This window comes from Bombyx mandarina, chromosome 03 (assembly GCF_030267445.1).
Source record: "Bombyx mandarina strain Sakado chromosome 03, ASM3026744v2".
Classification (NCBI taxonomy): Eukaryota; Metazoa; Arthropoda; class Insecta; order Lepidoptera; family Bombycidae; genus Bombyx; species Bombyx mandarina.
Window position 1 is genome coordinate 11491873 of NC_143210.1, and position 20417 is coordinate 11512289.

At 38.8% G+C, this 20417-nt stretch overlaps 2 protein-coding genes across 2 annotated transcripts; one reads left to right on the plus strand and one right to left on the minus strand.

The window, feature by feature from the left end:
- The first annotated feature begins 2041 nt into the window (after positions 1–2041).
- On the plus strand, positions 2042–12379 carry SmydA-5 (SET and MYND domain containing, arthropod-specific, member 5). The gene is made up of 6 exons (XM_028173567.2): positions 2042–2172; positions 6766–6794; positions 7422–7606; positions 8364–8489; positions 10139–10261; positions 11159–12379. Exons 2-6 carry the CDS (start codon positions 6768–6770, stop codon positions 12252–12254), a joined length of 1557 nt encoding a protein of 518 aa, XP_028029368.2. The 5' UTR covers positions 2042–2172; positions 6766–6767; the 3' UTR covers positions 12255–12379.
- A 1142-nt stretch (positions 12380–13521) lies between these two features.
- On the minus strand, positions 13522–19939 carry LOC149503313 (trypsin-1). Its single transcript, XM_089738421.1, has 6 exons — positions 19598–19939; positions 16950–17127; positions 16006–16122; positions 15428–15594; positions 14963–15114; positions 13522–13854 (listed from the first exon to the last, which is right to left on the minus strand). Exons 1-6 carry the CDS (start codon positions 19662–19664, stop codon positions 13651–13653), a joined length of 885 nt encoding a protein of 294 aa, XP_089594547.1. The 5' UTR covers positions 19665–19939; the 3' UTR covers positions 13522–13650.
- Positions 19940–20417: the final 478 nt, after the last annotated feature.

Consider the following 20417-nt stretch of genomic DNA (forward strand, 5'->3'; position numbering starts at 1 on the left):
ATACTCGTTCTAAGCAACATATTTACTTCCAACGTCGGAACCGGGATGGATGCCAACTATCGACGTAGTTCTACTGCTAACATTGTCGATGGTTATTTCAATAAATAAATAAATAAGTATCCGCTCGAGTTAAACATGCCGCAGTTTTACGTGGCTACGAAATGGTGAATTGAAGTACAATATTTTTACATATAGCAAAAGTATTTAATATTCAACTTTATTATTTGCTATTTAGGGTCTATATGTACTCTTGTTTTTGTCTTGTACCTACTCGTTAAGTGTTTTTCAGTACCTATAGTATAGCGGAACATCTTAATTTGAGGTTAATGAATGTGTTTAAAACTATAGCTTCATTTGAGAATTCAAGTTGTGTAGTTAAATAACTGAAGCTTAGAACACTGACAAGATAAACAAACAAACGTAATGTTTGTTTTAGTTTTTAGCTTCTTCTATTTCTAATGACAATAAGATCTTGAATTCGTGTAGCCGAGTTGACCCAAAAATGCTTGACTGCTAAAAGATAGTTGGCAGCTAACCGCTACATAGTTCGACATGACCTGATATCCTAACAAACATACTATTTATCTAATATAGTCAGATAATCACATAGAGACCACAGTATCACGGATTACGAGCTAACACAAACAGTTACATGTGGATGACTTAAAATATCTTCACTAGATTCACTTCAATTATCTTTTAAAATGAAGCTCCTATATCACACACTTGAAGTCCTAGGAAATGATATATCTAAATCGGCATGTACATTCTTCTGTTTATTTTGTGTAAACCTAATAATTAGCTTGTCAACAGACTATTTATTACCACTTAATCTTGAGCTGGTATGTATAACTATCTCTATAATGAACCGATTCCGATGCGGTTTTCATTGCTAGGGCAACTGGAGCGGAAGGGGGCTTATTTGGTTGATATTAATGAACAAATTGAAGTGTAAAAATTAATGTCCCGCTCTGTGAAACCAACATACGATGAATCATTAACTTACGTATCCCGTATTAGATAAAAAAGGATACATAATAGAGAAATGCTTATGTGATTCAAACGTACTAAAAATACATTTTTTATTTATTGCTTAGATGGGTAGACGACCTCACAGCCCACCTGACGTTAAGTGGTTACTGGAGCCCATAAACATCTACAACGTAAATGCGCCACCCACCTTGGGATATAAGTCCTAAGATCTCAGTATAGTTACAACGGCTGCCCTGCCCTACAAACCGAAACCTGCTTCACGGCAGAAAAAGCTCTTTGTTAAATGACATCGCGATGCAGGATGTAGGTTTAAAGCAAGGATCCGAATTACAGTATAATCGTCATCAATAATACTAATGCTAAGGTTCCATCATGCATACGAAAGGATGTAGTTCGCACTTTTTGGTAAACGCCAAAAATATTTTTTTTAATGCATTGATAAGTGGACGGGCTTACAGCCCGCCTGGTGTTAAGTGGCTACCGGAGCCCACAGACTTCGACAACGTAAATACCGCCACCCACCTTGAAATATGAGTTCTAAGGTTTCAGTATAGTTACAACGGCAGCTCCATCCTTCAAACCGAAACGCATTACTGCTTCACGGCAGAAATAGGCGAGTAGTGGTACCTACCCGTGCGGACTCACAAGAGGTCCTACCACCAGTAATTACGCAAATAATAATTTTGCGGGTTTGATTTTTATTACACAATGTTATTCATTCACCGTGGAAGCCAATCGTGAACATATTTGTTCAGTACGTATTTCATTAGAAAAATTGGTACCTGGGATTCGAACACCGGTGCATCGCTCAACACGAATGCACCGGAAGTCTTATCCTTTAGGCCACGACGACTTCAAAATGCAAAATGTAAAAGAATAACGAAGAATAATGAAAAAGTATTATCTCTACGCCACAAAAACACGTGCTTTAAAACAATAAAACTCAACATAACGTAACTAACAATGACATACGTATAAAATTTCACGAAACACCATTATAAATATAACTATGCGCGTACAGTGTTCAGTGTAGTACTAAATTCGTTCCCGACTGAGTGGGTTCATTCACTCCAGTTTCGCAAGTCGGCCAAAACGTCTCGCTGAAAACGAAAAGAGTTTGTGAAATATCTTTTTTTTGTGGTTTAAAAAGTTTACCCAGTTAATTCTGAAAGTCGAAAGGTAGGCTATGTTTATATTTTATGACTGAACAGTTACAAGAGCCTTTATTATTGTAGTCGTTTTATTAATTAACAAAATTGACGCGCATAAATGTTTTTTTTATTAATAAAAGCTAACCATAAGACTCATACGTTATTGGCTACCTAAACTAATACATATTTCAAATCTAGTACAGCTGATACTAAGCGCTCAAATTAAATTATTACATTAGTTAACTACCTACTATTGTAATATTTTAATTCTCGGCACAAATAGACCAGCTAGTAAGCTGTTACACAGTACGGTTTGAAATTCGATCTCGGATCTACGGGCAAAGGTGGTCGCTCATGATTGACTAACAATGTAATACACTTATCTTTAGATATAGTTGGAACACTAGATAGGAATGTTAGAATAGATATAATAATAGGTATCCACAATAGTCCTACTCAAGATTTGCAAAAAAATTCCTGGGAACTTTGAACTTTATCCTCTGACCGCTTCGGGGGAAAGTGTAGCGCGGTGCCGTCAAGGCGTCTGTGTGACGGCGGGATGGATGTAATGTGCTCTGCGTCAACCCTGTCCCACCGTCTCAATAGCCCCTACTGGGCTCCGGCCCGGTCTGGGGTACGGTGACGGCTGTGAGCGGCAGGAGTTGTTTACTGAACTTACCTTTAGTGAACTTCAACTCCCACAAAACCCACCTGCCGCGCTGGTGGGGATCCGGCGATTTTCTACTGTAGAAAAAAAAAAACTTTGAACTCTAGTTAGAGTTTTTAGAAATGATTATTTTGCCAGGAGGATAGGTAAGCGGAAGAAAAATACGTAATATGACCCTTAAACCAAGCAAGGTTTTGTAAATTAATACAATACATTTCGACCGGAGATCGAAATAAACTTCCTACACATTGATTGAACTAACTTTGAAAGGTGAAATTTGCTAACAGCTGCCCGAGCGCCTACAAAGCAGACCTAACAACTCAAGGGCAGCTGCTTCGCGAATGAATCTATTACCGTATCTATTCCTCGCGAGTCCCTGACTGTTGCGCCGTGGGTCGTCTGTTCGATTTCCACATCGGGCAAACATTCGTGTGATGAACAAGTCTGTTTGCTCTTTGTCTGGGTGTTTATGATCTATATATTATTATGCATATATTTAAACGTATATAAGTATGTACGTTTCAGTGTCTGGTCTGAGTCAGTCAGTCTCTGATTCCCATAACACAGGGAATCCGAATTTGGGGTCGGATGACCGTGCGTGATTTGTTCCCAGTTATTTATCATTTATTTTATTTCAGAGGTTTCAAATGCTTTACAAATTTCGTGGTATCTCAGATTTACTTTTTGTAGTTCTATAAGTGTAATAGCACATTGCGGCAGCTTAAGAAGGAATTCTTTTTTATAGTTCACTCAGAGAGTTATACCAAACCTGGAAGCGGGGGCGCTCGCTGCGGATTACGCGTGGCGATGCGATCTCCGCTCCAGAGGGCAGCCGCTTCCCGGCACGGCGGAAGTTCGAGCGCGGAAGCTTAAGTCTCGGCGTGCCGTGCTCGAGGCGTGGTCTCGGAGCCGCCCGTAGGTGGACCCCGACTACGGGCGACGGACCTTCGAGGCGATCCGCCCGGTCCTCTCGGACTGGGTGAATCGCGACCGAGGACGTCTCACCTTCCTGGCGACGCAGGTGCTCACGGGACACGGCTGTTTCGCTACCTGCACCTCGTCGCCCGGAGGGAGCCAACGCCGAAATGCCACCACTGCAGTGGCTGCAACGAGGACACGGTCGCGTACTGCCCCGCTTTCGCAGAGCAGCGCCGCGTCCTCGTTGCAAAAATAAGACCGGACTTGTCGCTTCCGACCGTCGTGGCTACGATGCTCGGCAGCGACGAGTCCTGGCAGGCGATGCTCGACTTCTGCGAGTCCACCATCTCGCAGAAGGAGGCGGTGGAACGGGACAGGGAGAGCTCTTCTTTCCTCTCGGCGCCGTGTCGCCGCTGCCGAGCCGGGAGTCGGAGGAGGGCGTTCGTCTAGCTCCAGTCCCTGTGAGGAGGCAGTCTTCTCCCGGTGATGGTCACGTGGCGACCTGAGGGGGTTGAGGCTGCGCCGCACGCTACCGTCACTCTAGCGCGCTGGCACCAGAAGGACGATGTGTCGGCGGCTGGGGCCTGCGATGCGGTCCGCATTGTCGTCGTCGTTGTCGTCGCCGAACATACTGTGGAAGAGCAACCCTGTCAGTGGTGTATCACGTTCCGACCCTGCAGGCTGGTTGTGGTCTAGCGGGGTATCCTAGAACACCAGCGGCATCGCCTAGGCGGCCTGGTAGGGCCGCTGTACCGCGGAGACCAACGTCGTTGGTCGTCGACTATCGCCTCGACGACCCGTCGGTCGGGCGTCCTCGGGGTGGCGCCGCGTGTCTGGTTGTAGTGCTGACCGCGGGAACCTCTGTACTCTGACCGGGCTTTGACCCCGGACAGAGATCGGACGTCGGGTGTAAGAGTGCAGGGGAGTCGTTCAGTGCGGTAGGACCCTAAAATTCCTTGGGCCTGCGGTCTGCTCCCAACACCTTGTAGATCGTCAAGTCCCACATACCCCGAGCGACCCCTAGGCGTGGGGACCTCGTAGTAGGATCGGCCCCCGGCCCGAAAAAAAAAGAGAGAGTTATACCAAACGTTACGCGACTCTATTTTGGCTTGAACGATGACGAAACGCTATTTTGGCATTGCGCTGACAACAATGATAGATTGATGCACTTACTGATATTTATTGCCCCACATTTGGTTTGTTCACTCTTAACTATACTTTATTTTAAGGCAATAAATCTGAAAAAAAAGCGTAGTCCGATCTAGTTCAATTAACAATAATTTAATTAAATGAATTCTTTGGATTTCGAGCTACGGATTGCAATGTTTAAATAAAAAATTTAAAAAGAAATTTATAAATGAATATAAAACAGGTCGCGTATACTTTTATGATAAATTGAAATCAGTTTTGATTTTTAAAATCTAAATAATTAAATCAAACATTAAGTAATACAGCATTATATTTAGCGACTCGATAAAGAAGAGAAAGGTGTCTTTATTGGTTGACTCTTGCAGCCACTGTATGATCTAGAAGCTTAGTGTTATTTTCCTATTGTCTTAGAAGAGAAACCAGTATTTTTCAACTTATGAATAACTACCGTAACGGACATTAGTAATACCAGGAGCGTATAAGCTGCCACTTAGGAATCTTTTCAAGCATTGCTTGAAGAAGAAAAGCAAAATATTACCGTGGAGCGTAGTTGATTCTCATGGTACCTGGCAAAAATGTATTTGGATTCTAGATCACTGTAATGTTTCTAAGTAGTTGGAATAGTGACGGTTGGTGCAATGGTGTTATTATCTCCGTGATGCTACTAAGCTAATACATTTATTGGTTAGAGTATTTATTAAAATGCTATTACTCATTAATCATCCGTGAACAGTATTGTTAATATCAATCAAATTGACAGCAAAGCCAAATTGTTAGCAAAGAAAACAGATTTTGTTAAAATTTTAGAATTCAAATAATGATAATAATTTAAGCAATTTGTAATAGTTAGCTTCCGCGTGCTCAGTTCTTTAAAACTCCGTGAAGCTATGCTCGGATTGACTCTAAATTTTATACAGACCTAATTCATTAATTTATTCTAAGGAGTGTTTGTAGATAATATAAACTTTCTTCTGCAGTTTCGACGGAAGCATAACTATGATTTTTTGTATACACAACAACGCACAGGTAGGTACCACAACCCTGCCTATTTTTGCCGTGAGGCAGTAAAGCGTTTCGGTTTGAAGGGCGGAGCAGCCGTATTTAAAAGTAAGCCCTTAGAACTCATGTCTCAAGGTGGGTGGCGGCATTTACGTTGTAGATGTCTATGGGCTCCAGTAACCATTTAATAACAGGTGGGCCATGAGCTCAACCACCCAACTAAACAATTAAAAAAATTAAAAAAAAGTAATAATACGCTTATCAAATACATAACCAATTTATTATGTTTTTTCCCCTACCTAAACTGATGGTCTTGAGAGACCATTTCAGCGTAACCTTAACAAGTAGGTGAGCTCACGGGGCTCAAACCTGACGATTTTATTATGTCTGCCTTTTATAAACTATAAATAACTCCCGCGGATTAGTTCTCCACTGCTTTCATTATGGCGATACAGTAATGGCTGCCGTTGTAGCCCTTAGTTTTGAAAAGAAAATGTTCTAATGGTCTATAATTCTTTGATCTTTAAATATCGGATTGCTTATAAATAGTCTCGATCTGTTAAATTAGCACGTTCAAGTTCCAAGATCACGTCAGATATACGCCTTGACATCTTTGTAGTATATTACGATGCCAAATAATACGATAGAACGTATTTAGTACGTAACCTACCCAGTCTAGTCAACTCTAGTCATTAATTTAAAAACATCCGAATATGTAGGTACTTATAAATTTCTTTTAAAATTGTTAAGGTGCGTGCGTGTAATTGTTTATTAGGGTTTATTTTTCAAAATTTCAGTAAAAGTTTCTCATTTGAAAAGAAAAACTGAGATTTTATTAATTTGATTTTTCATTTATAATATTTATTAGAAAAAAACATTAATTTACAGATATGGAAAGCGAAAACTCGGACTATGAGGTAAGTAAATTTTAACGCCATCTGTCATCGTACAGGTAAACAAAACTTGAGAATAAACAGAACAGGGAAACAGTTTATTATGAAAATCATAGATGGCGCTATTCACATTAATTTCAAAAATATTAGTTTACTAGAAAGAACCTGAGGAAAGAACTACAATAGCGTACTCGAAAGAAGTTTTAATCAAAATTCATTTTTCATCATTTCAAAATGAATAATCATGGTGAACTTGAGAATATTAAGTTCGATTATACTAAAATCAGTTTACCTATTTCTTAATATTTAATCGCTCAGGACTGTTTTACTATTCTACCAGTTCTCATAAATACCTCGCGATCAAAATAATCAGTATTACGGTAATATAGATCCTGTACCAACCACACAATAATTCCTTCACTTTAGAAGCAGTGCGTAGGCTCAGTGTGCTTAGTGCGAGTTTTTTAATGTTTTCGATAGCGTAAAAGTTAATTCAAATTTGTATGCCGTTGGAACAGCGCCCCTAACGGCAAACGTAGGCAATCATTCCAACACCATAGAATTAACTTTTACGCTATAGAGAACGTTAAAAAACTCGCACTAAGCACACAAAAGTATTCATAAAATTTTTATTAACGTGCTATTATATAGGTTCATAGTTCAGAAGAGCTAGGTCGTTACCTGGTGGCAGCGCGGGATCTATCACCAGGCGAGGTGGTGATCACCGAGAAGCCAATAGTCTTTGCGCCAAAATCCACGCCAGACCCTGAAGCTACCATGCCGTGCGTCGGTTGTTACAAATCCGTTTTCACCGATGTCGGCGAACGCTGTGCCAAGTATGGATAGTTTATAAATGTTTTATTGAATTACATTTGGGCGAAAGATCTCACAAAATTTTGTATATTAAGCGAGATATCGTTATCGACATCGATACATCGTATGAGATCTCCCACTCCTTCGACCGGTTGGAAACGATCAGCTGAACTCAAAGCCCACTTATATTTACGTGGTCTATGGATCCCGGCCGTTATTATTATAGTCACTGTTTTATCTAATTAGAAGTCGTCGTGGCCTAAGGGATAAGACGTCCGGTGCATTCGTGTTGAGCGATGCACCGGTGTTCGAATCCCAGGCGGATACCAAATTTTCTAATGAAATACGTACTCAACAAATGTTCACGATTGACTTCCAGGGTGCAGGTATAACATCGTGTAATAAAAATGAAACCCGCAAAATCATAATTTGCGTAATTACTGGTGGTAGGACCTCTTGTGACTCCGCGCGGGTAGGTACCACCGCCTTGCCTATTTCTGCCGTGAAGCAGTAATGTGTTTCGGTTTGAAAGGTGGGGCACCCGTTGTACTTGAGACCTTAAAACTCAAGGTGGGTGGCGCCTTTCCATCGTAGATGTCTGTGGCTCCAGTAACCACTTAACACCAGATGGGCGATGAGCTCGTCCACCCATCTAAGCAATAAAAAATAATAATAATAATTACTACCTAAAGTTAAAAATCGTCGATATATTTTGTGAGCTATATATTACTAAATTTCATCTTCAAATTTTTATATAATAAATAATGCCTGGATTTCCAGGTGCGGTTGGCCAGTCTGCTCCGGGAACTGTCCGGGCCTCAAAGACCCAAAGCACCACAAGCTCGAGTGCGATATCCTGGGCTTAAGGCCAGATTGCGTATTGGATAATATGGCTGATTACTATAGGTTGGTTGCACTTTTAAATAGGCATAAGAAATAAACTATTGTTAGAATTATTATAGGCTGGCTTATTTAATAATAATAAACATTTATTCCAAACATAAGTTAGGTACAAAAAACAAAATAAAACAAAAATAAGAAAAATAACGAGGCTTGGAAAGGGTTACGAGCTCAGCAATGTCTAACAGCAATGAAATAACGCATTTTCCAAAAGGCACTCTTCTTCTACCATCTTCTGTTTAGCCTTTACTTCGACCATCGAGTACCACATAACCCGGGCGTCTCCTTAGCCGCGGGAAACTCGAATGATGTTTGGCGCCGGTACAAAAAAAAAACCCTTAAGAATGGTGTGACATAACCTCAATATCTCTGTTAATCCACGCACTCCCCACCACCAAAATTGATCAACCTTTATATCCCTGTTACTGGTGTTCAGGATGTTGCCAAATATATTTTTTACGATCTACTATCCCAATCTCTCCTCTGCCGTTTTCTGAGACGCTTTGATATATATTTCACCAAAGGAGACATGAAATTGTTCTTAACAGCGTTAGCGCTTTAATATGCCCCACTATGGACCACTTTTAATAAGGTGGGTGAGATACCTCGTCTGTATTAGTTTATGGGAAAATTGGTTATACTTACTATTTCACAATTCATGATCTACAGCCATACGCCGACTAATAAAAAAATTCTCGCTAAGACCAGGTTCCTACAGCGGAATAGTAATTCCAAGGTATTTCACTTGTAAGGTAGCCAGATATATATTTAGGGAAATCAATTTTATTTACTTATATACTAAGTTATTGCTATAGACGCTAAGCAAAGAACCTTTAGTTTCAGTAAATGGACAGAACCTTTAACATATTACAAGCAATTGGTGTTCAGTGCATCGCGTATGACGAGACTGCGCACAGCTGAAAAAGTATCAGTAAATTATCATGTTAGATATCACAAGACCTATCGTTTGCAATCTCCTAAAAGTAGTTAGTTTAAGTAAGTTTCAAACCTCTGGGTTTGCGGAGGGACTTCGGTTCCCTCTGTATTTTATACCGTATGTTCTATGGGGAGTACTCTGAGGAATTGGCCACGTACCATCCGGCTATGAGCACTGTACGGTTTGCTTTAGCAAGGGTAAAGAGTAAACTGCCCTTTACTAATGAAACAAGTTGATTGCAATTTTAACTCCGTATATTCACCAGTGTCTGCCGTGTCGGGTGGGCTATGTACGACTGACTAAATGCATGCGATGCACAAAACTGCATACGTTGTTAAATGTGTCCCTACAAGCTCCCCTCCACAGTGTTTCCCGAGCGCTATGACATGTCCTTCTTCAAACGAGGCTTGTGGAGAGTATTAAGCGGTAGGTAGCGGCTTGGCTCTGCCCCTGGCATTGCTGAAGTCCATGGGCGACGGTAACCACTCACCATCAGGTGGGCCGTATGCTCGTCTGCCTGCAAGGGCAATAAAAGATAAAAAACAAAAAAGTAAATTGATATACGAACAAAAGTCTTACTACTTCTCTACTTAGTTCAAATTCACAGACGTAACGATCTTCTGTATGGTTTAAGAATAATTTACTTTTGATGTACCTATTAATCGCCCTTTTATTCTTAACCTTGGAAATATTATATCGGGAAATTTCTTTTTCACAGACACGACGCTTTGTTGGCTTTGAGGTGTCTTCTCCTGCAGAAAGCCGATGCAGCTAAATGGCAGCAGTTGTTAGAGATGCAATCACATATGGAATGTAGGATACCTGGCACCCAGGCTTTTGAGTGAGTTCTATATAAAGATTGATTAAAATATTACGCAAAAACTTTATATAATAATAAGTGTAGATACTTCCTATCATGTCGTACGAATAGCATCACCGTGTTCTATATTCCTGTCACAAAGAAGCTATAGTTTGAGGCTACAAGCATGAAGTACTCTTAAAAAAAATCTTACCATCGTAAAAAATCTACCATCCGGCTTCGGAATGAGCTACCCTCCACGGTGTTTTCGGAGCGCTATGTCCTTCTTCAAACGAGGCTTGCGGACTTAATGGTAGACAGCGGCTTGGCTCTGCCCCTGGCATTGCTGAAGTCCATGAGCGACGGTGACCACTTACCCATCAGGTAGGCCGTATGTTCGTCTGCCCACAAAGGCTAAAAAAATCAATTTCTGAACAACTGACTACCAAGATCTCAACTGAACAGCAAGATCTCTTTTTCAATTTACATTATGTTGGAAGAATCTTTGGTATTTTTATTTGTATCTTCTTTTTCTACACCTATCTTCATCAACTATGTTTATCTTTTAAGTTTTAATAAGCTTTCTTTATCATGGCCTAAACCGAAGGCTTCCTACGAACTTGAACATTTTAATGTAATTTTATATAAAAGATGACAGAGCCGTGTGCGTAGTGCGAGTTTATTAACGTTCTCGAGAGCGTAAAAGTTAACTCAAATTTGTATAAAATTGGAACAGTGACCCTGACGGCAAAAATAGGCAAACGTTCCAACTCCATACAAATTTGAGTTAACTTTTACGTTATCGATAACGTTAAGAAACTCGCACTGAGCGCACTGAAGAATAAATTCGTGTAGACTTTCGCTAAGCATGAAACCTGCTGGTGGAAGTTATATTGATACAATACGAACATAGTTAACAAGCTTTTTTTTAATTTACAGTGAAGCGGAAGAGTTCATTGTGGAATACCTCATCAAAAATTTCTTATCAAAACTAGACAGCGGTATGAAGAAAGACATACCGGATATATCGGCGAATCTGTTACATAGGATATGTGGTATTATCGACACAAACGCTATAGAAATTCGTTTGGTAGACGGTGTCGAACTACAAGCGCTTTACACAAAAACATGCATTCTAGAACATAGCTGCCTACCTAACACGAAATTCAATTTCGATCTATCAACGAAAACTAAAGATGATTTATACAAAATATCTGTTAAAATCGTAACGCCAATTACCAAACAGGAGCATATATCCACAATGTATAGTCACGCATTATGGGGCACACAAGCCAGACGGCAACATTTAAAAGACACAAAATACTTTTCGTGCAAATGCTGTAGATGCAGCGATCCCACGGAGCTCGGTACTTATTTAAGCGCTATGAAATGTCTCGGAGACGAGAATAAACCGTGCGAAGGTATCCATTTACCCGAAGATCCTTTAGATGACGAAACAGAATGGGCCTGCAGCAATTGTGACGTTAAAATCAGTAATTCTCAAGTTTGTTGTGTTATATCACAGATGCAGGACGAAGTCGATAACGTATTAATGATGGGCGGCGATATTACTGTACTAGAAAACGCATTGTGTCGTTTATCAACATTTTTGCATCAAAACCACTATCATTTATACTCTATAAAACATTCTCTAGTGCAACTTTATGGTCGGCAGCCTGCATACGCTTCACAAGAATATTTAGAAAAGAAAATCAAAATGTGTAATGATCTAATAGATATCACGAATACCTTAGATCCTGGTAATGCAAGATTAAGTCTGTACAATAGCGTTTTACATCATGAGTTACATTTGGCTTTGGTGATGAGGTCTAAAAAAGCTAATATTGACGGTAGTTTAAAAAATGTTGACACGATCATACCGGTATTAAGAGAAGCAAAAAAGGCTCTAAACATATCTTTGGAATGCCTTAAAGATGACACTGAAGAAGCTTCTGGAAAGAAATTATACGGAGTCATTGAACAGAGTAATAGGGAGTTTGAAAGATATTGTAAACAAAAAAATGTTATTTTGTAAAGAGTTATTTTATTAATTCTGTAACTAATTCTAAGCTTAAATGTTAGTATCACAGTAATATCTTTGAATAAATATTATATATTATATAATAGATACAATAATATTTTAATAAAATGGGAAATCTATTAGTATTGTAGGTATACCTATCTTTTCCATAATAATTCGAAAGAATACATTAAAACCGTTGAAGTCTTGTCAAATACATTTAGCTTTTTTTTGAAATTTACAAAGTTCCAATGCGTTTAAGACAAGGTCACCTATGGAATTTTTACCAGACCGTTTTAATTGATATTCTTTTAAGGACTTGTTTTTTTCTTTAGGAGTTGCGTTTGTGATGAATGTAAAAAATTCTCAGATTCATTTAATTAGATTCCAATTTATACATATAAGATGTGGCCGTTTGAAAATAAAAATGTCGATACGTATGAATTAATTAAATTCAAGTAATATTTTCAGATAATGTATTCATTTTTAGTCATCACAGCTATTTGGAAATGGATACTAAGTATTCTGCCAGTGAAAATGTTACTGCCAGATTTTTATCTAATTAAAGTGTTTATATTGAATTTCACATCCACCTAAAAGATACCTACTGAAAAGTCACTATAGGCAACTTTTTTTTTCGAACCTCGTCTTCGTCATTCAAAATATTATATTAGAATTTCGGTAAGAAAGAACAAAGGGACGCTCTTCCACCGAGCGGATGTTTTTGTCACGAACGACGATCCAAATGCTCGTAATATTTAAATGCTAGCTTATTTTAAAAATCTCGTTAGACGATTCGGGTTTTGCGGATTTTTTTTCTATTTCATTTTAGCTATCGCTACATCAGTTCCTTCAGAGGTCGGAGATTGTCCCAATAAATAGCCGTTGCCCGTACTGAGATTAGCATGCCAGTGTCAGTTTGAAATATTGTGAAAGGAAAATCAATGCTGCGTCAGTGCCGTAAGTATTCCACGTATTACAGAACTGCCTCGCCGGAAAAGTGACCCCAGGAGTTGGTGATTCTGTTTACGAATGGGCCGATGATGTGATGATGCAAGGAGGATGCTACAGCATCATAAATCGCGTTAAGTCGGCTATGATGAGTCTGTTGAGGCTGCGATGTTGTCTTAGTGTGGGACGGTTGCTATCAAGGCAGTCCACCTTGATACTATAAGTCTGAAGGCTACAGTTGGTGCGTCATTTGTTTGGGGTGATAGTCATTCTTGGTTCTGTGGAGCCAGTTTTGGGAATGACAAGGGGAAGATCTTCAACTCTCCATATATTTCAATAGATCAAAGATTCGAATGTCACTCTTCGGAACTTGTATAAATGCATGCTTATCTTGATAATATCAGTTTTTTGTTCAAATTCTTCTATTTTTTCTATAACGCTACTGCCATTATAATCGTTCTCATCCGAATCTGGGATACCAACTTAAACCGGATCTGGAATTCTCATTGGATATACTTTGGACGATCCAATCTGTATACCTCGAGACTCTGGTATAGACGCCTGGCAACTTTGGACGCGCGCAACCACTGCCTGTTGACACGACTCCGACAACCATTGTGTGCTTTTTGTCGTCTCTCACCATAAGAGGACCGCCGCTATCGGCCTGCAACAAAAAACTTATCTCAACTCATACATTTTTAATATTCTTACAAAGTAACAAACAATTGAACGATTAAATTTGAAAGGAATAAAATAAAATTAATGGCTGCTTTAATGGAAAAGCCACACGTCGCTGCTACAAAATATAATAATTGAAGCCGAAATCTTTTATTAGTAGAAAAACGACGCAGAATATTTACACTCATAAACTGGGAGCCGGTGAAAGAAAATTAAATGTATTAAAACAATAATAATTTTACGAAATGATTTAATATATAATACTAAGCCAATTTTAGATAACTAACTAACATCTTATATCACACTACATAGTATCATTTAGATTTTTACAGAAAATGTTTCATAAGAGGATACGGAAATAAGCATCTAGCGTAAAATTATCATTTACTATGTAACTTGTGCATGTAATTTACTTAAATTATTAATGTTCATTGTTAATTTAAAATGCTATAGTTTTGTTACATTTTTTTTATTGCCCTTGTAGGCAGACGAGCATACGGCCCACCTGATGGTGAGTGGTCACGTCGTCCATGGACATCAGCAATGCCAGGGGCAGAACCAAGCCGCTGCCTACCGCTTAATACTCTCCACAAGCCTCGTTTGAAGAAGGACATGTCATAGCGCTCGGGGAACACCGTGAAGGGGAGCTCATTCCATAGCCGGATGGTACGTGGCAAAAAAGACCTCTGGAAACGCACTGTCAATGAATGCAGCAGTTCCAGATAATATGAATGAACTCTGCTCCGATGGCGGGAGGTGCAATGATAAAAAGGAGATGAGGGTATCATCTCAAACAATTCCTCAGAGCACTCCCCATTCAGAGCACTCCCATTACACATTACGTGCTATGTATAAATATAAAAAAGTCATTTTTTATTAACTATTTTTTTATATTATTACACAGTGTAAAGTCCAATGGTAATATCTAGATTAAATCTACTTTTATAATATTTCTCACGCCAAACGAGGTTCATTTAGCTTTATTTTAACTTGGAGAGCTTAAATATATGAAACTCTCAGAATTAATAGATGTAATGTTATGGAAATTAGAAAATCCATTAATAATAAGTTCAGTTACTTTGTTCATTACTCACCCAGCAGGAGTCTCTTCCCCCGTTTTCATAGCCAGCGCACATTTGGGTAGGAATAATCTTAACTTTGCTGCCCTGTGATTGATACCATTGGTTGCATTGATCGTTTGTGACCACTGTCACTTCTGTCTTTTGGAGTATGTTGGATCGATCCCCTGAGGAACAGTTGTTATGTGAAAGGTTTTGGATATTTCAAATAAGTACAACCTATTAGTTAAGTTGGGCAGATGAATTCTCGGCCCATTTGCTAAAACAATAAGTCAATAATCTAATCGAAACAAAATTGAAAAAATCATTATGTCCAGTGTATTCGAGTATCTACGTTGCCTTGGAATCTATATGTGTAAGCATGAAATGGAAAGACATGGGTAAAACTTGGTTATTTTAATTATGTTCGTAAAACGATTGCTTAGACATATATGTACAATATAAATATCATGATAATATTATCGATGTGTGTAATATTACCCTCGTTTCTGTTCTCATCAGTAAATCCCCAACCAGCTACAGTAGCCAGGGATCCACTAAAGTCTTCAGATAAGAATTTTGGCAGACAAGCTGGCCTCAGTTCCGAGGACCACTGTAACCTCCTCGCTGTCTTCAAGAGGGCCACGTCATTGGATTTCTTGTTGCATCTAGGAAATACAAATTTCTGTGTTTTCATTCTATATTATTTCTGACTAATTACTATTGAATCCTTTTCTTTACGTATCGTATTCAGTAAGTAGCTCACAAACACTTCAAACGACATTTATTTTTGTGTATCATCATCAAAAAATCAATAATTCACGACACGTCATGTAGTATTTGTTAAGTGCTTACTGAAACTACATCTATACTATACAGACTATACACTATAAATTATGGTAACAAATCTAAATTTAAAAAGCCTTTCGTCATCAAACCAATGTGTTGGTTGTTTATTGGCAGAATTGGCAGGTTAGTTGTACATATTCGTGATAACCTTAGCTTAATCGACATATTTTTGTAAATTCGTATTCAACTCGTACTTAAAGCTAGTGGAGAAGTAATTATAAGCTACGTACTGGTAATCCGGATGTGGTATAATCTTGGACAGCGGCTCGCTGTCGTCTCTGGATGAGATATCCGTGTACCCAACCACAACTGACAGTTGCTTTGTTCTGTAGAACTCGTCAAATACACTGTAACAATAAGTTAGTTTAGTTTGTTGGGTTGTGAAGATCAAAGTACTCAGATCTATGATGGTCATTTGGCCTATATTTGATAAAGACCCGATAATTTGAAAAGTAAGGCTACCACGCAAAGAGACCAGCGATCTTTATATATCCAGCAGAGAAAGACCAGGTCGGCGAAAGATTTCCCGTTTTTGTTCATTCCTCAAACCTCCATGGTTAATATTTGTTCTAATTAAATATGAAAGGGAATGTTTATATGTATGTATAATTAAATATCAATTAGAATTTTTACTAAGTAGAGTGGTTGAGATTTCCATCAAAATTCTAATTCTATGATATTTGTCTATGTTCGTATTATAGCCCGAGGAAAGCCTGTATTGATTTCAGAATCATGGATTGGTCTCCACATCGCTATGGATAATAAGAGATATAATACAAGGAGTGTTGACGTCAGGCAGGCGATTGGTCGTAAAACTCACGCCAAATCTCTATGCAGCATGATAAGAGAACATGCCACACCTATCACACATAATGTGGGATAAAGGAAGAAATATAAAGACTGGTCTGGTTTTTTTTATTGCTTATATGGGTGGACAAGCTCACAGCCCACCTGATGTTAAGTGGTTACTGGAGCCCATAGACATCTACAACGTAAATGCGCCACTCACCTTGAGATATAAGTTCTAAGATCTCAGTATAGTTACAACGGCTGCCTTACCCTTCAGGCCGAAAACACATTACTGCTTCACCGCAGAAATAGGCAGGGCGGTGGTACCTACCCGCTCGGACTCACAAGACGTCTTACCACCAGTAACCAGTGGATAGATACTTACCTGCAAACGCAGTGGCCAGCTGTCAACAGCCATCTGTCATTGATGACAGTCGCCCCACATTGATGCGTTCCTTGGCGCCATATGCTGGCCGTCCACGGGAATTCGCCCGGTAAGCTATCAATGCCACCGACGATTCGAGCATTCCTCGCCACGTCCACGCCGCACTCCACGTCCGCCACTAGCAACGATCGTAATTAAATAAAATAACATATGGGAAAATGAAGAAGTTTTTGAAGTCGTCGTGGCCTAAAGGATAAGAAGTCCGGTGCATTCGTGTTGAAGCGATGCACCGGTGTTCGAATCCCGCAGGCGGGTACCATTTTTTTCTAATGAAATACGTACTCAACAAAGGTTCACGATTGACTTCCACGGTGAAGAAATACTATCGTGTAATAAAAATCAAACCGGCAAAATTATAATTTGCGTAATTACTGGTATTAGGACCTCTTGTGTGACCTCGTCCAGCCATCTAAGCAATAAAATAAAAGATAAGGGATTAAGGAAGAATTTTTTCATCATTGGAAAACTTTTTAAATGGATCGGATTACAATATAATTGAGTCTTCGATATCATGTTTCGAGACAAGCTACGGTAATAAAGAGATGTTTCTGATTTGGTGTCTCTCGTCTTTAGTGGTTAATTTATTGGTACATATATGTATGCAGGGAAAAAAAACGCTGATTTTGAAACATTCTTTATTGGGACTCCGCTTGTATTGGTCTTAGCGTGATGTTATATAGCCTATAGCCTTCCTCGATAAATGAGCTATCTGACACTGAAATAATTTTTCAAATCGAACCTGTAGTTCCTGAGATTACCGCGTTCAAACAAACAAACAAACTCGGGATTATTTATTGTATAGGAATAAAATCGTACGAATTAAATTGATTCACTCCCGCAATCTAGTGTTAAATCTCTAGATATGCATTAATTAAGTTTTACACGCAAAAACTTTTTGGTTATACAGTCGAAAAGGCCGACTTGAGTACTACTAGAAGTAGTAGTAGTGCGTTTTGCCCAAAACGAGTATAAATGAACTTTGCATAAAGCTGTAAAAGTTTTAATTGACCGCCAAAAATAATTCACGGATGTTTTTCAATAAATTAATAATTAATCGATTATATTATCGTGTAAAATGACCTTACAGTTCAATCTCGAGCTTTTATTTTGAAATGTCATATTTTTAATAGCTTTCCCAAATACGGAAAGGTCCTTGACGCAAATTATTTTCTTACGTACCGTTACTTGTGTTTTATTTGTTTTCATTAAAATATTCTGCGACGCATTTTTTTTTTACGTTTCAATAATTCTATTAGATTATTTAAAAAATAATAATTATATTTACAGCCGTAAGCTTGAGCGTTGCATGAAACTCTCAGAATTATTATACAATAGTACTAATTTGACCGATTACAAGTGTGCGCGTGTGCATAAACTCTCCCCAGGACATCCAATCCCGTTTTTGCAGGATAACCATTGGAGCACCGTGGTACGTGAGGAATTTACCGATACGTAAGTATCTATAGGAAGTGTCGGAATACTACTTTAAAAAGCGGCGCGACACGATAGCCTCCTTTACGTGGCCTCCGCTAATTACATATTAGATTCTGCGACAGGGTAACGCAAAGTCGCCTTCGCCCGAAATTTGTCTTGTCGGATACACTCTCGGTGCTTTTAGGCTCTTCAAGTACCCGGTCACCGTCCTCGTCGAATTCGTCGATTATGACGAAGAGTTCGACGAGCGAACTAACCCTTAGACACAGCCCACTGAGTTTCTCGTCGGATCTTCTCAGTGGGTAGCGATTCCGATCCAGTGGTAGATTTTGCGAAGCACTGCTCTTGCTAGGGCTAGTATTATCAAAAGTTGTGCACATGAGGCGCCCGTCCTATGCCTACCCGTCCGTGCATAGCTAGAATAGCCTATTAGGATTTCAGAGAAAGGAGAGGTTAAAAAAATTTCTTACATGGGACTAGCTCACGACCCACCTGGTATTAAAACGTTACCGGAGCCCATTGACATTTACAACGTAAATTCCGCAAGCCGCTTTGAAACATCAGTTCTCTAAGTCTTTTGATTGATTTGGTTAGTTGTTTGATTTTTATTACACGATGTTATTCCTTCACCGTGGAAGTCAATCGTGAACAATTGTTAAGTACGTATTTCATTTGAAAAATTGGTACCCGCCTGTAATTCGAGCACCGGTGCATCGCTCAACACGAATGCACCGGACGTCTTATAAGCCACGACGACTTCACGAATATTGCGAATTGCTTAGAATATAATTTTATGCGTAATGTTTATTTGTAATTTTTGCATACTGTCGTGCTTGCGAAATCATAAATAATGTCTTCCCTTTGGGAAAGTTTAATGTTTCGTGAAAACCAAATTTTAATATGACTTGGCGAAAAATTTACATTTATTGAATTAATGAGTCTCTCAATTTAAAATAAATAAATAAAAAACAATACTAAGTTTCTATATACTGTGGAATAAATTAAAAAAAATTTTTTTTTTATAATTTATGGTTGTCCAAATTCTAATCCTTGTATGATCATTATTACAGATATTTTTTTTTATTGCGATTGTTTTATATAATCAATAACGATTCCTAATTGATTATCAAAAAATAATAATAATTAAAACTCACGATTTATATAACACATAATTTCATCCAAAAATAATACGAACGAAGCGATTAATAGCGAACGACACATTTTTACGATAACTTCAACACTTCTGTAACACGACACTTGTAATTTCTTTATATATTTAACTGTATCGATGTAAATAATGTTGTATGAATTAAATGTAGGTGTCAGTGCACGAACTTATGTGCAGTGACTACATCGTGAGCGATGATTTAAAGGATATATAAAGATCTCTATGATTTGTACTGAAACGGCTCTCCTTCGTACGTTCGAAGGTCTGACCCCTATATTGAATTAGTGATGTGGTGTTTATCGATGCCGATATATTTATCGATAGCGATTTAGTCATGATAAAATATTACACTATCCCAAAAGATTTTAAATATATATTAAATTGTTCTAGAACTAATTGAAGTTTTATTACAATAGATATATGAACTAATATCATTTAAATTATGTCAGCAACGTTGAAATGACACTCCGCTTTAGGCCTTGATATGAAATTTATAGCGGATAGAAATCATACAAGTCGTCGTGGCCTAAAGGATAAGGACGTCCAGTGCATTTGAGTTGAGCGATGCACTGGTGTTCGATTCTCGCAGGCGGGTACCAATTTTTCTAATGTAATTAACAAATGTTCACGATTGACTTCCACGGTGAAGGAATAACATCGTGTAATAAAAATCAAACCCGGAAAAATTATAATTTGTGTAATTACTGTTGGTAGGACCTCTTGTGAGTCCGCGCGGGTAGGTACCACCACCCTGCGTATTTCTGCCGTGAAGCAGTAATGCGTTTCGGTTTGAAGGGTGGGGTAGC